Here is a 19,119-nt window from a genome sequence, read left to right as displayed (position 1 = left end):
GCTGGTCATCAGGTGCAGACACTCACCAGCGTTTTTCTTGACCTCCATGGAATAAGCAGGTATCCCAGCATACCTGAGGAAGCCTTTCTGGTAATCAAGCAGGTCTCCTTCCCCGCGGTTTGCTCTGGTGTTCCCCGAACCCCCCTGCAAGCAGGTCTCCTTCCCCGCGGTTTGCAGGGGGGTTCGGGGAACGTGAGAGCAAACCGCGGGGAAGGAGACCTGCTTGCAGGGGTGTTCGGGGAACGCGAGAGCAAACCGCGGGGAAGGAGACCTGCTTCCCCGCGGTTTGCTCTCGCGTTCCCCGAACCCCCCTGCAAGCCGCCCAACAGCGCTGCAGTGTGGCCACATCTAACACCACTTGCAGCGCTGGTTGCTGTAAGTGTGGCCACTCTGCAGCGCTGGCCCTATACAGCTGTACTAATACAGCTGTAACAACCAGCGCTGCAAAATTGTAGATGTAGACATACCCTAAGGCACCTATGTGTCTGCCTCTGGGCATGCGCACTGCTGCCTCACATTGGTTGTCCGCATGCCAAAGGTGCAGTGCAACAATCCAGGGAAAGCTAGGCATTCCTCCGGTGACCCCCACCTGCAGCACCTGAGCTGATAGGTGTGGTCAGGGCCCATTGGGGACCGATTGGGGCCCATTCAGAATCCATGAGAAGGAAGTGCCCATTTTATAACTTTTATCCCCAGCGGTTAGAGAATTTACCCAGGCTGTGGGAGATCCAGAGTCAATCCCCCTCCCCTGCTGTGACACACACATTGCAATTGTACGCAATAGCTGTGGGAACCATTTGGTGGCAAACATATGAAAGGTTTACGTAACACTGTGGGCCGGGGATTGTATGTTACTTCAGGAGGAAAGGTTGCTGCAGTTCCACCAGGAACTAGAAACAGTATGTGGTAATTAAAATGAATAACCTCCAGAGAGGTACCACTCCCTGGGGAGGTTGGCCTATACTAGTTCAAGCTGGGTTTTCCAGAGACCCTCAGACAAAGAATAAACAGTCTGGGTTTAGATTAACTTGGAGCCTTTTTTGTGACCCAGCAAAGGGACAGGACCTTTTGTCCATGTGGGGATGATGGGGGAGGGGGTGTGTGAGGGGCAAACCTTGCAGAAGGATTGGAAAGACTTTGGCCTGCTAGGGCTCCATAAGACGGATGGGTCACTACGGGTAAGTCTCAGCATGTCTACATGAACTTTTATTGTTTTTAATGTATGTTTTCTTTGCAAAACTTTTAACTGAAAGAATAAATGTGCTTGCATAGAAAGAGCTGTGTGGTTACTGGGAACTGCTGGCAATACACTGGTCACAGGGGCAGCTCTAGCCTTTATGCCACCCCAAGCACGGCAGTCAGGCAGCCTTCAGTGGTTTGTCTGCAGGAGGTCCGGGATCCCGTGGCTTTGGCGTACCCGCTGCTGAATTGCCGGCGAATCCGCGGGACCAGTGGACTTCCCGCAGACGCGCTGCTGAAGGCTGCCTGACTGCCACCCTCGCCGGGATCGGCAGGGTGCCTCCTGCAGCTTGTCATCCCAGGAATGCACTTGGAGCGCTGGTACCTGGAGCTGCCGCTGACTGGTCATAGCCCTTGGAGAGAAAGCAAAGCACAGGTGCTGGCCATTAGGCAGACTCGCTTGTTGGAGATATTACAGTGTAAGGCTTGGTCTACACTACACAGATAGGTCCATGTGAGGCCGCTTACGTTGACCTAATTATGTCAGGGTGTACACTACAGCCTTGTCTCGCTGATATAAGCACCCTACTACACGGACATAATAACTCCACCTCCATGAGAGGTGTAGCATTTGTGTCAGTGTGGTTAGGACCAGGCGACACAGTCTCTGTGTAGACACTGCCTTATTTACATCAGCTGCTGCCCGGAGGCTCCCCACTCAGTGAGCCAAGAAGCCTGGGCAGCTGACACCCACTCCCAGCAGGGAACAGGGAGGTGAGAAGCCCAGGGTGGCTGGCCCCTGCTCCTGGCAGAGAGAGCTGAGAGCCCAGGGGGCAGCTGGGCTCCCTGTGAGAAGCTGCACAGGGGCGAGAGCCCTGGCTCTCAGTCCCCCACACTGCACCTCTTCAGTCGGTGAAAGCACTCCTAGTGAGGACACCCACCACCAACAGAAGAAGGGTAGTGTGGATGTCAGCCATCATGGTCCTGTCAGCGACCATCATCCAGCCATCAGCCACCTAACATAGATTGACTTAAGTCTGTAGTAAAAACGCTTGGTTAGAAGGCAGAGAGAAGTGGCTCCATCCAGCAATGACCCATACCTGCCTATAGTGGGGGGCAGAATGAGGGCAACAGCTTCAGCAGGCGTACCTGAGCATGCTCAGTCTGTGTGAGCATGCTCAGTAGAAGCCAAGCAGAAAATCGGGGGGGGGCAAGTGACCCCTTTCCCCCCATGTGTCACCTCTAGCTCCACCCCCCCACCCCACCCCCCCAGAGAGATAATGGCTGGGAACAGGAAACTTTAAGTGGAGGGGGGGATACATGTGCAGTTACACTGAAACTCTGACAGCCACCTTATAACTTTCAGCCAATGGTTAGAGCACTTAGCCAGACTGTAGGAGACTCAGGTTCACTTCCTCCTTCTGCCCAAGGGGGTGAACAGAGATCTCCCTCATCTCAGGAGAATGCTCTAACCAGTGACCTATGGAGTATTCTGATGGGAGATTCTCCCAGTCTCTTGTGTTGAAGCTGTTGCACTATAGATAACTAACTCACTGGAGCAAGGGCAGTGTATCCCACCTCCTCACGTCAATGCCTTCATCACCAAGCGATCGAGTCATTTTCTTCGTCCCTTTGCTCCAAATGCTATTTCAGTACTTAGCCAGAGTGGAATAGCTTGGAAGGAGCTGCATACCAAACTATCCCAGTGCTCAGTTGAATGGGCACACTTGTGGAATGTGGGTGAACCCTATCTGAGTCCTTTCTCCCTGTCAGACACGGGGGCCGGGGCATTGAACCTCAGTCTCCTGCAGGGTGGATGAGTGCTCTAATTACTGGGCATTTCTTGCACAAAACAGTTTAGGAACCTGCCTCTCGGAGAGGATTCACAGTTGTGAGCTGATGCACTGAATTCCCTGAGGGGGTGTGGGCTAGGACCCACCCTCTTGTCAACATCTTCATTTGGCTATTTTTGGCCAGCAGCTGCCTCACATGCTGACTTTTGTGGATCCCACTCTGAGCTACCCATCTCTCCCCATTCACCGTATAGGGCCTAACTCAGGCGTTGTGGATCCCAGTGATTTTCTAAGCACATAAATATTAGGTGTTGCAACACAATGCTTCAGATCCTTTCTGAATCTGGCTCCCAGTGTCTGACTTTATTTACTTTCAGGTCACACTGCAACGCTTGCCTTTGTTCATAGTTAGTTAATTATGGTACAGATTTCGATCCTTTGAAGTCAGTGGGCCTCAATGTGGGAGGAATGACAACTTGGTCCTATATTAACACATAGAGAATGGCGCAAATCTGGAAGCCTGTTAGCAACATTTTGGTGAACAAAGCCCCCAAGTTTCATAAATATGTTATTTCTGTGGACTGACGACACATAGGGTGACCAGATGTCCTGATTTTATAGGGACAGTCCCGATATTTTCTCTTATATAGGCTTCTATTACCCCCCCCCAATGCACCCCGTCCCAATTTTTCACATTTGCTGACTGGTCACCCTAACTACACTCAACACTTCTTAGCCTATGGAAAGATCATACCATCTAATGGGATGGTATTGACAGAATTAGCAATATTTTAATAGCAGTCACGTGCTGAAGGGATGTGCCTCTCTATACCTTAATTATGGTGTCACCATCGTAATACTATGATCATATTGATTGGAAATATAGCTTTGGTTACAGCTGATTAGTTGCTGGACCCATCCTTCCTTAGCTGGTGCCACGCTAACATGAGCAGGACTAAGGGGCAGGTTGTAGACTGCCTAAGACATCCTGTTGTACAGCTGGTACTATGCTTAGAAACCCCAGATCATCTTGCTTTTTGTTCTTCAGCACTAACATGTGGGAATCCCTCAGGTAAGAGATACACTGTAAATAGAAAGCAGGCATATTATGTTGCAGGGTGTTTTATGAGGGAACATCACAATAGTATTTGAGAGCTGAAAACAAAAGGAGAGTGGGAGGCTGGCTGTGTGTGGGCTGCCAGCGGAACCAACGGTTAAGCAACATTGCACACCAAAAATAGAAAATGTTCATCTTGCCTTGTCCTCAGCATTTCCTGCCTCCTGCCTCCAAGCTTGCTGAGCCTTGCTTTGCAAAGGCCTCTCAAAACAAGCTCTGAATATGAGGAAGCAAAAGTTCAAAATAAAATGTGTGACTATAATTATCTCCATATTGTCATTGTTGGCTAAGAGAAGCTTGGGAGTGGGGAGGGGGGTAGATTCACAGAAAGGAATTAGGTGCCCGTCACCTTAGGCACCTAAATCCCAGAATCAGGCCCCACAGGATTCATAAAACTCCTGCTCAGTTGCTGCTGCCTAATGCCGTAGGTGCCTAAACTCAACTGGCATCTAAGTTTTTGCAGTAAAAGCTGCCTCTGGTGAGATGGGCTTTAAACACAGTTCTGTTACCTCTCAGGGGCATGCCCTAACCCCTGGGGAAAGGCTATTTCGGTGCAAGTGAGTCTCATTCTCTCCTATTGAAGCTGTTCCACTATGAAATAGTGAAAGAGTCATTGGGCCGGAGCAAGAGCAAGAAAGAGTGCACAAGTCGGAGAATGACTCTAGCTTGTGGTTATAACATTCATCTGAGAGGTGATCGAGCCAGGCTTCAGTCCCCTTGCTCTGATAATGCTTTCATTAGTCACCCACTGTGGAACATCTTCAGCAGGAAAGACTGAGAGAGCCCTCCAGGACAGTCTGGCATAGCCCAGTAGTTTGGGCACTCACCTGAGATGTGGCAGAGCCTTTTTCAAGTCCTTTCTCCCCTTGAGCAGAGGTGGTATTTGAACTGGGGAGAGAGGGGGGAGTCTCCTACATCCCAGGTGAATACTCCAACCCTGGGGCTAAAAGTTGCAAGGACAGTCCTCCTCTCCCCTCTCTTTTTGCTAACAGTATAGGCGTCTACTGCCAAGAGAGGAGTCAAAGCTGAGAATCTCAAGCAAGGCAAGGTGCCTCCCTTCAGCCTGACTCTGGCTCCTATCTCCATGAGAGGAGCAGGGATTAGGACACCTCCATTTCTTTGCAGCTCCCACCGACAAGCTTAGCCATGGAGCTGCCGAGCTTGCTGGCTTTTGTCAGTCCTATGCTAAGGTGCCTAATCTCTCACCATTCGTTGTCTAGGGAGCCTAATTCAGGTGTTGTGAATCCCAGTGATTATTCTTGGTGTCATACAGCATCACCACACCAAATATAACCTTTGACTTCTTTTTCTGTGCTTTTGTCTGCCTTAGAGAAGCAGGTCATGCTATGTGAAGGTAGCGATGTGATGAGGAAGCAACAACCACAAATCTTTGTTGTTGTTGTTTTCCTTTTGGCCAACGTGTAATAAAAATCCCTCACACAGCACATACAGATGTCATATGTTTTCTCCTCTCATATAGTCATGGTACATTTTCCCGGGTTCCCACTACCACAGAAAGTCAAATGTCCCAAATCCCCATGTCTTTCTCCACACCTTCATGATTAGTTAATGCTATTCATGTACAGGAGATGCGAACAGGCATAAAGAGGTAGATGGCACCAGTATTTGCACTAACATGGACAAGGGGCACTGTGCAAAAGTGATATATGCAGTGCTATGTAGGCTTTTGATTGTTTGCTATGCTCTCCTGGAACTGGCATGGAAACCTGTAAGTATGGCAATGCCATCCAGGCATAGAGGCCTGTATATATAATGATGAGCCAAAGTCTACAGCTGTTTCTAAGCTTTATGCTGGCAACAGTCTACATGCAGTCATTCCACACACCAACCTCCTCAAGCCAGATATGCTGGGGAGGAATAGCAGGTGGGGGCCTGCCACCACTGAGAGTGAGAAACTATACCAGCAGCAACCAAAGCTATTCCTCCAGGTAGGGTGGGGAGGAGGAGAGGAGACAACAGTGGCTCAGGTGAGGTCCCCTCCAGCACCGACAAGCCAGATGCCAGCAGGAGGAAACCGCCCACCCCACCCAGTCACATGAGGTTTCCAATAGTCTCATATGCCAGTCATGGAGGCTGACTGAAGAACTCCCAGGGGCAGACCTAACCATCTTTGGTATTGAATCAGCAGTTAGAGCTCCTGCAAGATCAGGCAGAGGTAGTTTAGCCCAAACTATCCCTCTCTCATAGGAACTGAGACATCCATGTGGGGCTTGTCAGTCACTGGCCCATGACAATTCTGGACCTTGCTGTTGGCCCCGGACACCTGCGACAAACCTCTTGACAGGGGCCCTTCTCCCTCAGACAGAAAAGGAAACAGGCAAAGCTCCTCTCCTGGCCTCTAATGAATGATGGTCCCAGCTTTCTGGTTGTGGGAGAGGAGGAATGTTCACAAAATGGCATGTTTACAGTTGCCATATGGAGTAAGGATAGAAGATGGTAGGAGGGAGAAGGAAGGTGGCTGAGGAAGGCATACTGGACCCTCGATGGGAATTTTAGTGGGTTAGGACTACACACCCTCAATTTCTGTAAATATTGTGGAACAAGATGTGCATAACAAGTAAATAACCTTGTGATCTTATTTTTGTAATCCTCATCAGCCCATTCCCCTATTTCGCCAGCTGTTGCTTGTAAAAATGTCTTGTTGGGTAATACCATTCAAGCAAAGAAGTAAAAGTAAGGGCTTCCGCATGGGTTATGTTTACTGTTAGATTGCATGCTCTTTAGGGGGACCAGGGGTGGGGTGGGGTGGAGGTGGGGGAAGAATGTGTCAGTCTCTATGGTCTATAAGGCAACTAGCACACTATAGTTGCTACAAATAAATAAATAAATAAGTCAAAGACATTGAGTAAAGACTTTTGCACGCTGCTACTTCATTGAAGGCGCAGGCAATGCCTCAACTTCCGCTTTAGAGGAGATATTCGAGCATGGAAGAAAGCCTGCACAAAAATTAATGACACAGGCTGCATTAAGTTTTTCCATTGCTTTGCTTTGGGACTGGTATGTATGTCATGGTGGTGGTAAGACACTGCACTTCCCTCTAGTTCAGGGGTGGGCAAACTATGGCCTGGGGGTCTCATCCGGCCCTCCAGAGGTTTTAACCCTGCCCTTGAGCTCCAACCGGGCAGTGGGAACTGGGACTTGCCCCACTCGGCTCCTGGAAGCTGCGGCATGTCCCTCCACTGGCTCTATATGTAGGGGCAGCCAGGGGGCTCCGCATGCGGCCAGTGGGAGCTGCAGAGGCAGTGCCTGTGGACGGGGCACCATGCAGAGCTGCCTGGCTGTGCCGTCATGTAGGAGCTGCAGGGGGACATGCCGCTTCTTCTGGGAACTGCTTGAGGTAAGTGCCGTTTGGAGCCTGCACCCCTGACCCTCTCCTGCGTCCCAACCTCCTGCCCCAGGCCTGATCCCCCTCCCTCCTACTGAACCCCGCCATCCTAGCCCGGAGGAAGCTCATGCACCCTCAACCCTTCATCCCCAGCCCCACCCCAGTGCCCACACCCCAGCTGGAGACCCCACCCCTCCCCTCATGCCCCTACCCCAAGCCTGGAGCCCCCTCCCACATCCTGAACTCCTCATATCTGGCCCCACCCCAGAGCCCGTTCCCCCAGCCAGAGCCCTCACCCCAACCCCCAATTTCATGAGCATTCATGGCCCACCATACAATTTCCATACTCAAATTTTGTCTACCCCTGTTCTAGTCCCATCCCCAGCCATGGAACACTGCAGAGGCTAATGGGAGCAGGGATGGCCAGGGTCACAGAAGTAGCCGACCATCTGCCCCTGTGGAGGTTACCCTCCACACAGGAAATATGGGGGACAATCAGGCTTATTGTTAATTTCAGATCAACATATACAGAGACTTTTGTCGTTGCTTTCGGTACCCCAAAGCCCAAATACTGTGGAAATAATATTTCTTATATGTTACAGGGATCACACCTGGCAGCAGATAACCCATACATATCACACCATTCTTGTTTTAACCTTTACAAAGAAAAATACTCATTTTCTTCTGTGTGGAAATTTCATGAATTTAGTAAACAATCCTACTAGAATGACACTAATTCCTTAATGCAGACACTGAGCTGCAAGAAAAGTGTGATTCAACAAGGGTAACATTTTCAAAAGCACCGAAGGGACTTAATAAGCAAAATCCTATTTTCAAAAGTGACTTTGAAAGTCAATGGGACTTAGACAGCTAAGTCACTGAGGCACTTTGAATGTGCTACATTTACAATCTTACCCCAAATATTTCACTACTTATACAACAAACAAAATAATTATTACTTGTATACAAAACAATGCCTGAACTCATCACAAGAGCTTTTAAACCAGACAAGAGTGAAATATCCAATAAATGTTATTTTTAGAATAAGAATATTAGATAGAGTGATATGTTAGATATCTTTTTTAAAAATAAGACCTTTAAAACTAAAGGTGTTTTAAATGGTTCAAAAGAGACAAGAAATGTAAGATTACAAAACAAAAATGTGAGAGCGAAGAAATATAGTCAGTTCTTGGACTACAATGATTGCACAAACTAGTTTTGTTCCTCTAAGTTCCCTAAGTTATTTCTGATATTAGTAATTTGATAAATAAATAATTTTATTAATGTATAGTGAAAATGAAATCTGTAGCTTTTGTTGTAAATTTCATATGCATGTATTTTAAATACTTGAACATATTCTGGGATTCTGTGTTTAAATTATCATTATATAATGAATTTTATGTGAATAGAAATATTGCAAAATTCAACAAAGTATTCCCAATACTCAGTAACAGATATTCAACAATCCAAATGGATATTAATTGGCTTTATCTCATCCCAGATTAGAGACAGTAAAACCCAATATTACACAAAAGTATCTATAATTAAAGTCTGTACTGACTGAATTCAAAAATGCCATGAAAAAATATGGACTACAAAATTAGCAATATGTGCCAAACGCAAACATATGTGTGAAACTTCACATAACTGGCTGTTATCTTTGATGCACAAAATTGATGACTGTATACTTTGCTGATAATAACAACATTTATTTGGCACTTTACATAGTCACAGCATTCTACAGTCATTAATTATTTACACTGGGAACACATTCATTTACTACATTGTTACTGTGCTTTACAGTGACTGATAACAAATAGCATTTTGTAAGTACAGTTAACTGCTAGTCTGAAGGATCCCAAAGTGCTTTAAAGAATTTCACAAGTACAGTAGCTATTCTATCTTAGCAACATTACACAACAGTGTCACAGGAGAGGAATGAAGAATAACTTCCAGTAAAACTAAATGGGGAATTTATGTAGGCAGAATGTAATTATCGAAACTGGAATTCAGTCAGGCCACAGGAACATACCCCAGTCTTGTGGAATAATTCTGATGTTTAATTGATCATAAATGGACTGAGCCTTTATTTCCCCCGTCATCATGAAGACATGTAGTTCATATTTCCTAATTTGTTATTCTACTCTTGATCTTCCTCTTTATGCCCCTTCACTTCCTGTTTTGTAGGGGCTTGTGTAAAGAAAACCATGTGCCACAACCTTAATATTGGCATAGTCTCTGTAATCATCATAATACTTTTTTTGGATTTACTTTCAAATGGAGAAGTATTTCACGCCTACCACTCAATAGGAGACGTTTTATCTATATGGCTTAGAAGAATGTTCTGAAGGCAGATATTGTGCCCGTCTACAATGTAGAAGACCACTTAGGAATGTGCACATTCTCATAACTGCATCACTGCACTAGAAGTATCTACTTAGTTGCTAGTGTTGATTCTTCATTTCTGCAAGTAAGTGATTAAATCTCTTTGCTGAAACTCACAGTTCAACAATTCTTTAACACAAATGTATTCGACTATTTCTCTCTCTCTTTCTCTCTTTTTTGTGAGCTTGTGCCAGTTTGCATGTGTGTGACAGAGTGATAGCTAGACATGTTTATATAGGAGTATTACATATTGTGCCAAACTTCTTGTTATTTCTTAGGATATGCTCTCATCAAGTTTTTAATGCATATGATTTGTAGCATAGTATCTATCCTTTCTTAACAATACTCAACTGATATTCAAAATATCTCCTAATCTCCTGTTCAGTGCTTGTGTGTGTGTGTGTGTGTGTGTACACTCATTTACATACACCCATAGTGAACCTGAAATCAGGAGATATTTTACTATCAATTGAGTAGTGTATGAATGTGTACACACACACACACACACACACACACACACACACACACACACACACACACACACACACAGAGTACTGAAGGCCTTACACAAAACAAGATTCTTCTATTCTACAATGGCAATTAAACTCCATGAGACTCTGCTCAAGGAATTTCCTCCAAATTCTGCCATCGAAGGAAGGTGACAGAGTTTGAACGTCAGAGAATAGAGAGTGGTTCATCCTCCAAATCTGTGACTGGCAGAAGGGATCTGCTGGAGATGCTGAACCATCCACTTGAAGGATGTGGACAACGTTTTCAGAAATGTGTGCCTAAAGGTAGGCTTCTCAATAAATGGCCTGATTTTCAAAAGTGATGACCTTCCAGCACCTCTCATTGAAGGCAGCTGCTAAATGATTAGTGCTTTTGAAAATCAAGCTATTTTTTAATGAGTGCAAATATGGATTTAAGAGCTCAACTTTAAGCACCTATTTTGGAGATCATTGCCTTGAGCCTCTATACTCACTTCAGTTTCCAGCTCCCTGTTTGTGTGGCTCCCATGGGAGTTACTAAGAACTGAACAAAAACTCAGTAAAAATGAGTTAAAATCTCATGTATGAATATATTTGTGTGTGAGAATGTACTGTGTGATATGATTTTTTTGGTATAAGAAAAAGTAATATAGAAAAAGTTCAGCATCTCAGCCATTGCTGAGGCATCATTTTATTCCCCTTCTCGTTAATTAATGGACCTACTTTCCCCCAAGCATTTCCAAGACAGAGGAAAGCAGTTACTAAGAAAAGACTCAGGAATCATCACAGAGAATCACTTCAACTATGCTGTGGCAACAAAGGGTACTGTGATCTAGGGATGTATAAATAGATGAAATTCAGGTAGAAGTAGGGAAGTGATCTTGCCTCTGTACGCAGTGTTGGTAAGATTGTTACTACATTACATGTAGGCTAGTGGTGTCTGCCCTTCAAGAGGAATGAAAAAATACTAGAGAGAGTTCAATAGAGACCACAGAAATGATACAGGGGCTAGAAAACAAGGCTTATGATGTGAGGCTTAAAGAGAGAAACTCTTTCAGCTTATTGAAGAGAAGATTGAGAAGTGGCTTGATCACTGCATCTAGGCATTCACACAGGGGGAAATATCAGATAGTGGGAGGCTTTTCAACCTTGCAGACAATATCCAATGGCTGGAAGGTGAACTTAGACAAATTCAACCTTGAAATAAGATGCAATTTCCTAGCTGTGAGGGTGATTAAACCCTGGAAGAGTGTACCAAGGAGGTGGTGTACTGGCTGTCACTTGGAGTCTTTAAGTCTTTCTAAAAGACTTGCTTTACTCTAGCTTCTGGGAGAAATTCTACAGCCTGTGCATGTTGAGGTTAGTTGGGGAGGGTGGGCACAGTTGGTCTCATCTGGCCTTGAAGTCTGTGAATATAAGTCCCCTTGTTCATCTCTTCCTTCATGGACCTTGTGGAAACTGGGATTGCCAAAGTTTCCCTCAATATGCTCATCACACTTGTAGCTCTGCATTAAGATAATAGGTCTAATCAGATCTCATGCCTCAGGGCTTCAGGTGGCTGCCTGCAGGGATCAGGAAGAATTTGTTTTTTCCTGATGCACAATTATAATTGTAATTTATCGCCTTCCTCTGAAGCATTAGAGATAAGCCGTGGTGAGAGTTGGAATACTGGCTGGAGTAGACTGATGCTTTGAAGTGGTACACAGAATCCTCTCTCATAGATGCCTGGCTAGTGTGTCTTGCTCGAGTGCTCAGGGTCCAGCTGATCACCAGATTTGGGATGTGGAAGGAATTTCCCAACAGGTCATATTGCCAGGGACCTGGGCTTGGTTCTTTTGTTTTGCCTTCCTCTGCAGCATGGAGTGTGGGTTGCCTGCCAGGATCACCTTGGCATTTCTCACCTCATTAATTCAAAGACACTGCACAAGTTGATCTCTAGAGTACAGTTGAACTTTAAATTTGACCACTTAACACATGTTAAAGGCACACTGCCATGTCTATACTAGGCTGTTAACACTTGCTAGCTAATATGTGCTAGCTAAGACCCTCAAAAGCAAGTCTCATGATGACAGGAAAAATAGTGCAATGGTGACATCACAAGAGCCAAGAGAGCGAAAGCTGAAGGGATTTTAATTAGACTGTTTAAAACCCTCCGTTTGTTTTTGTAAACACCTATTTAACATCAATGATTAATTAGCCTTTGGGATAAAGGAAGCATTTGTTAAATATTCCACACCCTAACCCTTTTCGTTAAAGTACTAAAAGTATAGTAGACATTAAACAAAACCAGGGTAATGGGTCCTGTGGCACCTTATACACTAACAGATGTATTGGAGCATGAGCTTCTGTGGGTGAATACCCATTTCATCGGATGAAAGCTCATGCTCCAATATGTCTGTTAGTCTACAAGGTGCCACAGTGCTCTTTGCTGCTTTTACAGATCCAGACTAACACGGCTACCCCTCTGCTATTTGACAAGGTAATGGGTACAACTGGTCAAAATCTTACAATGTCCTTCTCACTCAAAGAACTTAACAGAAATTTTCCTCAGAAATCGTGCTTTCTGTTAAAAATTAATTTATTCCATTTTGGGCAGCATATAGTGTATGTATCAACAGTAATAACTGAAATTATGTTGCTGGTCAATTTTGATAATAATCACAAATGGCCTGTACACTATACTAGTAATATGTTTTGTTTGTATTTTTGTGGTTTGGACACATATATTTAAAAATTATTAAGATTACAATGTGAAATATTATATGCGCATGAACACCACCTGTCATCAACAATATACCAAAACCATTAATCTGCCTGTTTCTTTTTAATTAGGTAAATATGGCTACCTTGCCCCAAAACCTGTTCTTCTTACTCCTCCTGATTCAACCTGAGTTTGGTTTTTCCACTCGTCATCAGTGGGTTTCGAAGGACCTACCTTGCAAAATAAAAGCAAAACAGAACAGCTCCTCGATTCTCCTTGATTGTAGTAAACAAAAGCTGAGAGCAGTCCCTCAGGAAATATATACAAATGTTACTGGCTTGATTTTGTCTTTCAACTGGATTGAAGAGATTTCTAAAGAGGATTTTCAGAACTTTAAGGACCTTACATTTTTTAAATTAAACTGGAATTGGCATGTTAAACCAAAAGAATCTAATTTTGATTTGTCTCCAAAACCTTTACAAATACTAGATGCAACTTTTTCAAACTTAAGACATTTAAAGGAATTACATCTTAATGGCAATCAGCTAATCAGAGTGCCTGCAGGGATTTCACCTAGCATTACTTCACTAAGTCTAAAGTCCAATAACATTGTTACTATTAGCAAGAATACCTTCAACGAACTCATAAAATTGAAGGAACTCTATATGGACCAGAACTGTTACTATGGTAATGTCTGTGAAAAACGGTTCAACATGGAAGAAGGGGCTTTTTCAGCCCTCACCAGTTTGACTGTGCTGTCACTTTCCTATAACAATTTGACCCAGGTGCCACCCAAACTGCCTGTGTCACTACAAGAACTTTATTTGAGTCATACCAAGATAAAGAACATCAGTCAAGATGATTTTAAGAAACTAGTTAATCTAGAAGTTCTTGATTTAAGTGGGAACTGTCCAAAATGCTTCAATACACCTTTTCCATGTGAACCTTGCACTGGAAATGCCGCCATTCAAATACATCCTCTGGCTTTCCAGAATCTTAAAAAATTAAAGACTTTGGTTCTATCCAGCACGTCACTCACTAGTGTACCCGCTATTTGGTTTAAAAACATGCCAAAGCTAGAGGTACTGCACCTTGCATCTAACTTCTTAATGAGTGAAATAGCTACTGGAGAATTCTTACAGAATTTATCTTCTTTAGAGGAACTTGACCTATCTTTCAACTACCAGAAACAAATATACTCACGATATCTAACCCTCTCACCATACTTTTCTTCCTTAGTATCTCTAAAACGATTATATATTAAAGGTTATGTCTTCAAAGAATTAGATAAACTCCACTTAGAACCTTTGTTTCCTCTGAGAAAGCTAAATGTCCTGGACCTCGGGTTAAATTTTATTAAAAGAGTTGATATGTCTGTCTTCCAGGCTTTTAGGAACCTCACCGAAATATACTTGAAAGAAAACAAAATATTCCCACAAACAACAGAAAGGCCTAGTTTTTTAAAATCATTTAAGAAAGAGGATTATTTCATCAATTATCATCGGACCTTGGTGTGGAAACACAAGCTGAACCCTCCTGTCATATATTCTGATAAAAAAAAGCAATCATATTACTTCCTTAAACAGCTTTGTACCTCATATGGTACAGCCTTGGATTTGAGTTTAAACAATATTTTCTTCATTAACCCATATCAGTTTAAAGGCTTTGGGGATATAGCTTGTTTGAATTTGTCTTCAAATGCCCTGGGCCAGGCTTTCAATGGCACTGAATTAATCTATTTACCTAATCTCAAATATTTAGACCTCTCATATAATAAACTGGATTTGACCAGTTACTCCGCATTTAAAGAACTACCTAACCTAGAGGTATTAGACCTTAGCTATAACAAGCACTATTTTCTAGTGACAGGTTTTGCACATCAGTTACTATTTATTGAAAACCTTCCTAATTTAAAAATTTTAAACTTAAGCTGGAATGACATTTCTGCACTAACAAAATTTGAACTAAGGAGCGACTCCCTTCAAAAACTAGACTTCAAAGGAAACCACCTTGACAACTTATGGAAAAATGGAGAAACGAATCACATACAATTGTTTAAGCATCTAAAAAAGCTGACACATCTTGACATCTCATACAACAGACTTCGAAATATCCCCACTAAGGCTTTCCAAAATCTGCCTCAGAAATTAACTAAATTGTATATAAATAACAACAAACTACATACCCTCAGCTGGGAAAATCTTAGATACTTTAAATCTCTGAAGTTGCTTGACTTAAGTCAGAACAAACTGAAGGCTGTTGATATCCAGTACAACTATACAAAGTCCCTCCAGACTCTGCTGCTGAGGGAGAACAAGATTTCCAGGATTGTCGTTGGGTTGTCTGAGAGAGGCAGCAGCCTCCTGTACCTGGATTTGAGTTACAACCAACTGCAAGTCTTAAATGAGTCAACTTTCTTATCAGGACTTGTACAACATTTGAAGGTTTTAAAATTAAAAGGGAACCCGTTTGATTGCACCTGCAAAAACAATAACTTCATAAGGTGGATTCAGAAAACCAAAACTCCAATCTCACAAGTAGCAAGAAATGTCATTTGCATGAACCCTGAGGACCAAAGACAGCATAGCATTCTCTTGATTGACCTGCATGCTTGCATTCTGGATAGTGTTGCAGCAATATTATTTTATATTTCTTTCTTCACTATTATTAGCATTATGATAATAGCAGTCACTAAACATTTATTTTATTGGGATGTCTGGTATACTTATCGTTCTTGTATGGCAAAAATAAGAGGATACAAGAATATAGCCACAGACAAAGCTCTCTATGATGCTTACATAGCCTATGATACTCAGGATGCGACAGTAACTGACTGGGTAATAAATGAGCTACGATTTCATCTAGAAGAAAATGGAGACAAGCACGTTCTGCTTTGTTTGGAGGAAAGGGACTGGGAGCCGGGAAAAGCTGTCATTGACAACCTTGCACAGAGCATCCATCACAGCAGAAAGACGATATTTGTTCTAACCGAAAGATATGTGAAAAACGGGAACTTTAAAACTGCTTTTTATATCGCTCTGCAGAGGCTAATGGATGAGAATACAGATGTGATTGTGTTTATTCTACTGGAGCCGGTGCTACAGCATTCCCAGTACCTGAGGCTGAGAAGGAGGATCTGCAAGAGCTCTGTTCTTGACTGGCCTAAGAATCCGCATGCTGAAGGCCTTTTCTGGCAAAGACTAAAAAGTGCAGTGCTAACTGATAACAGTATTCGAGAAGATGGGATGTACAGTATATAGAAAGGGATTACAACAGCTAGCTTTAGTTCTCAAAAAGTAACTTGTGATTTTCAGTGTCTCAGTATTTGGGTGCCAAATTTTAAATGCATTAAAAAGAGTCCTAATTTGGGGAGGGAGGTTGTTCAGCATTTTCTGAAAATCAGTCTGCTCTATGTTATCTCTTGCTGGACAACCAACATCACTGGTCACCTCTGAAAACTTTGGGTGGTTTTCTTAAAGTTTTATGGGGTGTACTCTATGGTAAGTACTTACAGTTTAATGTACCTGTTATACTGCTATATTGTACGAAGAGAGTCTGCTTTACAAGGTTAAAGTAAAATAGCTAATATGAAATCACAGAGACAGAATTAATAACATGCACAAACTTGCTGCATGTAAACAATATTTTTTTCTTTCTTCCTGTGCTACATTTTTCTGTAGTGGAAGAAAGTTTATTCTCTAACAAGGCAAAGTTTGCTTAGCTATTCACTTTTTTCTGTATCTTTATATTTATAGGCAATGTATTTATTACAACTTTATTTCTTGAATTGTATATAAATTTGTAATTATAAGTAGATACAAAATTCTATTATAAAATCTATGATTACATAATAATTGCCTTCAGAATTGCAATTACTTTGAGCCTGGGCTCTGCCGCGTGTACGGCAGGTTTAATCCTTTGTCAAGCTTGATACACATTTATGATGCTATATTAATAATGACACTAGAAATTTTTTATGGAGTTGATGGCTTCTTTGTGTCATAATGTCATTCAGCCATCTGCCATTGCTTCATATTTTTTTCTGTTACACTGTTATTAAGATGTCTTTTTATATATGTATGAATATTAATTTGTATATGTTACACCACCTCATGTAAAGGAACAGATAGACTGATTCTGGCCACCGGCCTATGCTGCCTAATAACCAATCTTCCTTTTTCTACATTGTCAACTGTATTTTCTTTAGAAACTGTTCACTAGTGATTTTAAAAGTAAATTCAAAATTGGGCATAAAGGTTAATATACATACGCAGAGGTAAGAATTAATATTTAGGTAAATGTATAAATAGGAATGTGGACGTGTTATTGATACAGTGTTATAACTATCATTTGGTTCACAAAGAACTGGTGCAGTATTGCTATAACAAAGGAGGAAAGTAGGATTTGGCAAAGCATAGATTTATACAGGTGTTTGTTGTAGCAATGTTATACATGGAGAAGTACACAAGCAGTTGTTTTACAAATTGCTTGTGGTAGGAAGATGTATGGGTAACTAGGTTTGTTCAGTTTGGGGATCATTATTTGGATGATGAGCTGACATATTATTGGCTGGTTTTAAGTTGGGGCCATCCTTTCTTTTTGTTTCATGTATGGTTTCCACAGAGTGTGAGGTAAAGCCCGACAGTGTATTTACTGCTCTTGGGACTGTCTAAGGGTATGTCTTCACTGCAGCCTTAGCTCAAGTTATTTACACTCAGTTACATCTCTTGAGTTAGCCTACCTCAAGTGAAAGCAGCTATACTACAAAACAATGCTCGAGCCACACAGAATGATTGATTTAGCATCAGCGACACAGCTACTTTCTACTACATCACTACCTCAAGCATCAGCAGCACTTGGGCTTCAACCCATACACTCCAAGCACCACGTAACTCGAGCTAGAGACTTTTGTGCCTGGACAATAGTTGGGTTAGGGGCAGGGGCGGCTCCAAGCCCCAGCATGCCAAGTGTGTGCTTGGGGCAGCATGCTGTGGGGGGCACTCTGCCAGTCGCCGGGAGGGTGGCGGGACCAGCGGATCCTCCACAGCCACGCCTACGGGAGGTCCACTGGAGCCGCAGGCCCAGAGGACCCTCCACAGCCACACCTGCGGGAGGTCCACCGGAGCCATGGAACTGGCGAGCGGCAGTGCCCCCCGCGGCATGATGCAGTGCTTGGGGTGGCAAAATGTCTAGAGCCGCTCCTATTTAGGGGCAACATTTGAGTTACATCTTGGACTAACACAGCAGTGAAACAACTCCCAATTCCAGCTGTTATCTATTCCATCTCTCATATTTCTTTTAGTTTCGTTAGCCACATCTCATTTGTAGTGCTTTCCTCCATGAGCCAGAATATTTTCTTGCATTTAAGCATTTTCTTGTAGTTGTTAATATTTTGAATGAGTATTGTCTGTTATGAAACTGCTATAAAAGTTCATGAAAAGGCCCACCAGGATATAGAAACAGGTCTAGTTTTTAACAGGGTTTATGTCAAAGGTTTTCTGTAAATGTTTGTGAATGGGTGACCAGGCCCAGAAATTTGTGTGGGGACTGAGTTGCCCCTGTCCTGTCCAGCAGAGGTTGGAGTTATTCAAATTCATTTTGCTGGTCAGCACTGGGAGCTGAAAGCGGCCTGTCAGTAGTGCCATTAGAATTTTCTCCAAGGGGGTGTGTGAGAAGAGTGGTGCTTTGAGCATTCTGAAAAGGTCTGATCATATGCCATTTTATCATTATCCTGAAATTCTGATTTCTGTGCTATGTGTGTATGCTGTGACTCACCAGCTGAGAGCTGCATAGAGAGTAACGTGTCTTTTTAAGCTTTAGGTTTAAACTTAGATTTCCTTCAGCCTTTTTGTTGCCATTTCTGATCTTATCAGTTTTCAGGAATATCTTGGTTTTCCTGGATTTTCTCCTTGTTGGAATCCATTCCTGCTACATACCGATATCTGGGATCATTAATTTCATGGCTCTAGCAAGTTTCCATGATAATGATACTGTAATTGTAAATAACAGAAGCTATAAGATTATTGAAATGAAAGGCCTGACACAGGATTAGGAGGAAGGGGCTTAATTTGAGCAGTTGCACCCAAGCTAGTATTCTTAACTTGTATTTG

The 19,119-nt window shown here is 43.1% G+C and overlaps 1 protein-coding gene across 3 annotated transcripts; it reads left to right on the top strand.

Moving 5' to 3' along the window:
• The first annotated feature begins 1,060 nt into the window (after positions 1-1,060).
• Positions 1,061-16,751, top strand: LOC127055863 (toll-like receptor 8). 3 transcript variants are annotated; one of them, XM_050963381.1, is made up of 2 exons: positions 1,061-1,178; positions 13,141-16,751. In XM_050963381.1, exons 1-2 carry the CDS (start codon positions 1,083-1,085, stop codon positions 16,267-16,269), a joined length of 3,225 nt encoding a protein of 1,074 aa, XP_050819338.1. In that variant the 5' UTR covers positions 1,061-1,082; the 3' UTR covers positions 16,270-16,751. The 3 variants fall into 3 exon arrangements, with proteins under 3 accessions (XP_050819338.1, XP_050819357.1, XP_050819348.1); XM_050963400.1 differs by lacking the exon at positions 1,061-1,178 and adding an exon at positions 4,922-5,011; XM_050963391.1 differs by lacking the exon at positions 1,061-1,178 and adding an exon at positions 9,855-9,905.
• The last annotated feature ends 2,368 nt before the right edge of the window (positions 16,752-19,119 follow it).

The sequence above is a fragment of the Gopherus flavomarginatus genome, chromosome 1, assembly GCF_025201925.1.
Source record: "Gopherus flavomarginatus isolate rGopFla2 chromosome 1, rGopFla2.mat.asm, whole genome shotgun sequence".
Lineage (NCBI taxonomy): Eukaryota > Metazoa > Chordata > Testudines > Testudinidae > Gopherus > Gopherus flavomarginatus.
Note: the sequence above shows the minus strand (reverse complement) of the source record. Positions and strands in the feature narration are given on the sequence as shown.

Excerpts from the sequence above, each read along its gene's own strand:
- LOC127055863 (XM_050963381.1), top strand. The coding sequence starts at position 1,083 with ATGATGGGGGAGGGGGTGTGTGAGGGGCAAACCTTGCAGAAGGATTGG. Across the intron at positions 1,179-13,140 it reads AGACGGATGGGTCACTACGG|GTAAATATGGCTACCTTGCC; the intron begins GTAAGTCTCAGC and ends CTTTTTAATTAG.